The sequence below is a fragment of the Pinus tabuliformis genome, chromosome 3_2 (assembly GCF_031772625.1).
Source record: "Pinus tabuliformis cultivar Carrire ecotype Pingquan chromosome 3_2, CPIR1, whole genome shotgun sequence".
Lineage (NCBI taxonomy): Eukaryota > Viridiplantae > Streptophyta > Pinopsida > Pinales > Pinaceae > Pinus > Pinus tabuliformis.
In genome coordinates this window covers 76592463-76595503 of record NC_142302.1, presented here as the reverse complement: position 1 = coordinate 76595503, position 3041 = coordinate 76592463, and the positions used below count along the sequence as shown (strand labels likewise).

General features: G+C 35.0%; 1 protein-coding gene across 1 annotated transcript; it reads left to right on the top strand.

Annotated features, from left to right (window-relative positions):
• The first annotated feature begins 1228 nt into the window (after nucleotides 1–1228).
• Nucleotides 1229–1738, top strand: LOC149179929 (secreted RxLR effector protein 78-like). The gene has a single exon (XM_089413697.1). It carries the CDS (start codon nucleotides 1229–1231, stop codon nucleotides 1736–1738), a length of 510 nt encoding a protein of 169 aa, XP_089269823.1.
• The last annotated feature ends 1303 nt before the right edge of the window (nucleotides 1739–3041 follow it).

Genomic DNA, 3041 nt, shown 5'->3' with positions numbered 1-3041 from the left:
TATTGCATGTTTTTTTATTATATTTATGCTTATGGAGTGAGTTGTGTTAGTTATGATGCCATGCGGTCTAATATGTGGTTAATGCATATTTTTGTTGAATTTTGAAGACAAATTCAAAGATTCAATGGACAATTGGCAGCAATAATTCGAAGTGGAAAAAGGAGAGGATTTATATAAGGGAATCCCCCTAATTTATTACTCCCCACTTCGAATTCCCCTTCATGCAGCTCGGAGTACAAATGACCAAATGAATGCACTAGGAGGCAGCTGAGCAAGTGGAGGATAACTGATGTTTATCTCAAGTTTTGGGAGCAAAGCCTCCCTGATTTTAAGGAAGCTGTTGGGAGCTTCAGTTGTATAAGTAGAGAGGCCTAGGGCCTCACTAGGGTCAGATTTTTTTTGTGCTTTTGCTATTGTAAAAATTTGCTCAATTTCGTGCTTACTTTTGTGGACAGTTTCATGTAATCCTATTATTATTTTGATAATAAAGATGAGATCCTTTGTGAGCTAGCACTGAGTTACCTCAAAGGGCTGAATCTCTTGGGTTAGGGCCCAATCCAAGTAGCCAAGCTCCTCTTCGTTTGTATTTATATGCTTTGTTTCAGTTTATGGATTAGTCGTTGTTAGATGAATTTCTTTCTTGGTTAAGAATTTTCTATCATTTGTGTTTTCTATAGCAGGTTAAGCAGTGATAGAAAGAAGATTCAAAAGGCTAGCAACAGTGCCTTGGCCTCTTTTCCTCCCTTTGGGACTATGAATTGCGGCAAAGACCCTCTTCCTGTCTAAAAAACACAGATTTTCCTTCTCCATGGGATTTCTAGTGTTTGCAAGTGTGCTAGAAGGTTAATGCTTTGCTTTAGATCTCTTCCACCCTGCTCATTTTTGTATTTGCAATAAGTCTTCTTCCATACTTTCTTTTCTTGTAGCATTGCTCAGTATTCACTTCCATGGATTATAGTTTAGACTAGCTTGATGCAAAATTCTCTTTTTAGATGTACTCACTTCCTTGCTTGCTTGATCTTATTGGTTGACTGTCAGTTCTTTTGTAGCAGATCTATCCCCACAACTGGTCAGCTTATCAGCCATCACATTCTATCTCTGATCCATGCCCTACAGGTCGCCCAAATTTCACCTCAAATCTGCCTTAGTTTTATGCATTTTTCCATAGGACAATATTGTGCTGGTGCAAGAAGTAGTTCATTCAAGTTGCCAGCGAAAAGAAAAAGGCATGGTGATAAAGCTTGATCTAGCAAATGCTTTTGACAGGGTGAAACATGATTTCCTGTATGCTGTTATGAGGAAATTGGGCTTCTCTCCCTCCTTCATAAATTGGCTGAAAGCCTGCATCGACTCTCCATGGATTGCGCCGCTAGTCAATGGCCGCTCAACAAAGTTCTTCAACGCATCAAGGGGATTAAGACAAGGTTGCCCGCTGTCCCCGCTCCTCTACGCTATTCAAGCCTCTGTGCTTAGTTTCCAACTTGATAGCTGTCAACAAATCCAGACTCTGCCAGGACTCAGAATGGCTTCCAATGTTAAAGACATTAATCATGCCCAATTTTCCGATGATACTCTGTTGCTTGGAGGAGCGAGCATAAACTCTGCCAGATCCTTTAAGAAGGAGCTGGACATTTACAAAGAGGTCTCGGGCAGCAAGATAAACTATCGCAAAAGCACTATCTATGGATGGAACTGTTCGGTCAAGGAACTGGCTGATATTGCCAGGCTTCTTTCATAATCTCCCTTCCGTATTGGGTGAGTATCTTGTCTTTGAGGTTTCTGCGAGTTTCATTATTGCTTAGATTATCTTCCGGATCCATCGCATAAGGATTCTTTTTCATCGACGTTTCGAACCAGCAACGGTGGTTCATCTTCAGGATGTGAAAATATTGAAAGACTGTTCTTATTTTTCTAATTATATATAGAGATGCTTAGCCGACAGATATCATAAATTTAATTATTCTTTTTTACTTTTAGGTTTTATGATTATATTAATTATATTTGTTTTAATTTTCTAATTTTCTAATTAATTTAATTTAATTTAATTTAATTTTAATTAATTATTTCTATTTTAGTTATTTTAATTTAATTTTTTAATTATTCCTTATTTTAATTATAATTATTTCTTATTTTAATTATAATTCTTTTTTATTTATTTATTATTATTATTATTATTATTATTTTTTAATCTTAATTTTAATTATTATTTATTTTAATTAATTTTAATTTTAATTATTTATTTATTTTGATTATTATAATTATTTTAATTATTAATTTTAAATGTTGCAATTATATTGATTCTATAATTGTTTTAATTGTATAAATTTTAATTATTTGTTTATTTTAATTCATAATTAATCATTAATTTAAATTGTTTTGATTGTATTTATTTTGATTATTTCTTTGTTTTTAATTGTTATTCTAATTAATTATTAATTGTTAATTTTAATTGTTGATTGTTTTTTTTTTTTTCGTAGAAAAAAGTCGTAATTTTATTCATATGAAGAAAATTACATTTTGTAGATGCTTAAGCATATGCAGATGACTGTCCCTGTATTCACAAGCGAACAGAGATTACAAAAATAATAAAAAATAAATGTCGGCGGGCCTATGCTTTCCTTCCCTTCTTCTTCTCCACCCTTCGCCAGCCATCAGAGTTGGAGTTGGGTGCAGTGATAGCCAGCTGATTTTCCGTTGTATTTATTAGTTGTTCCTTGTCAGATTTCGAGCCTTCAGATCCATGAGTTCGTTTGATGCCGCTTGCTTCCAACTGTATTTCTTGTTGCTGTTTCATATTGTCAGGCCCCAATTGTGTGTCTGGGGCATTTCCTTCCTGTGTATATTTCTGTTCCATTTGTGTGTCAGGTTTTGATTGGTTCCCTGTAGGTTCTGTCTGCATATCCTCTTTTTCCCTCCAATCGGTGTGCTGCCATCCTTTCGGCTTTTTTTGTTGTTTCTTGTTCTCTTTGGGGTCCTTCTTTCCCAGTGGGCAGGTGTTTTGAAGATGCCCTGTTTGCATGCATCTTAGGCACCTGAATGCT

Coding starts and splice junctions, on each gene's coding strand:
- LOC149179929 (XM_089413697.1), top strand. CDS start 1,229: ATGGTGATAAAGCTTGATCTAGCAAATGCTTTTGACAGGGTGAAACAT.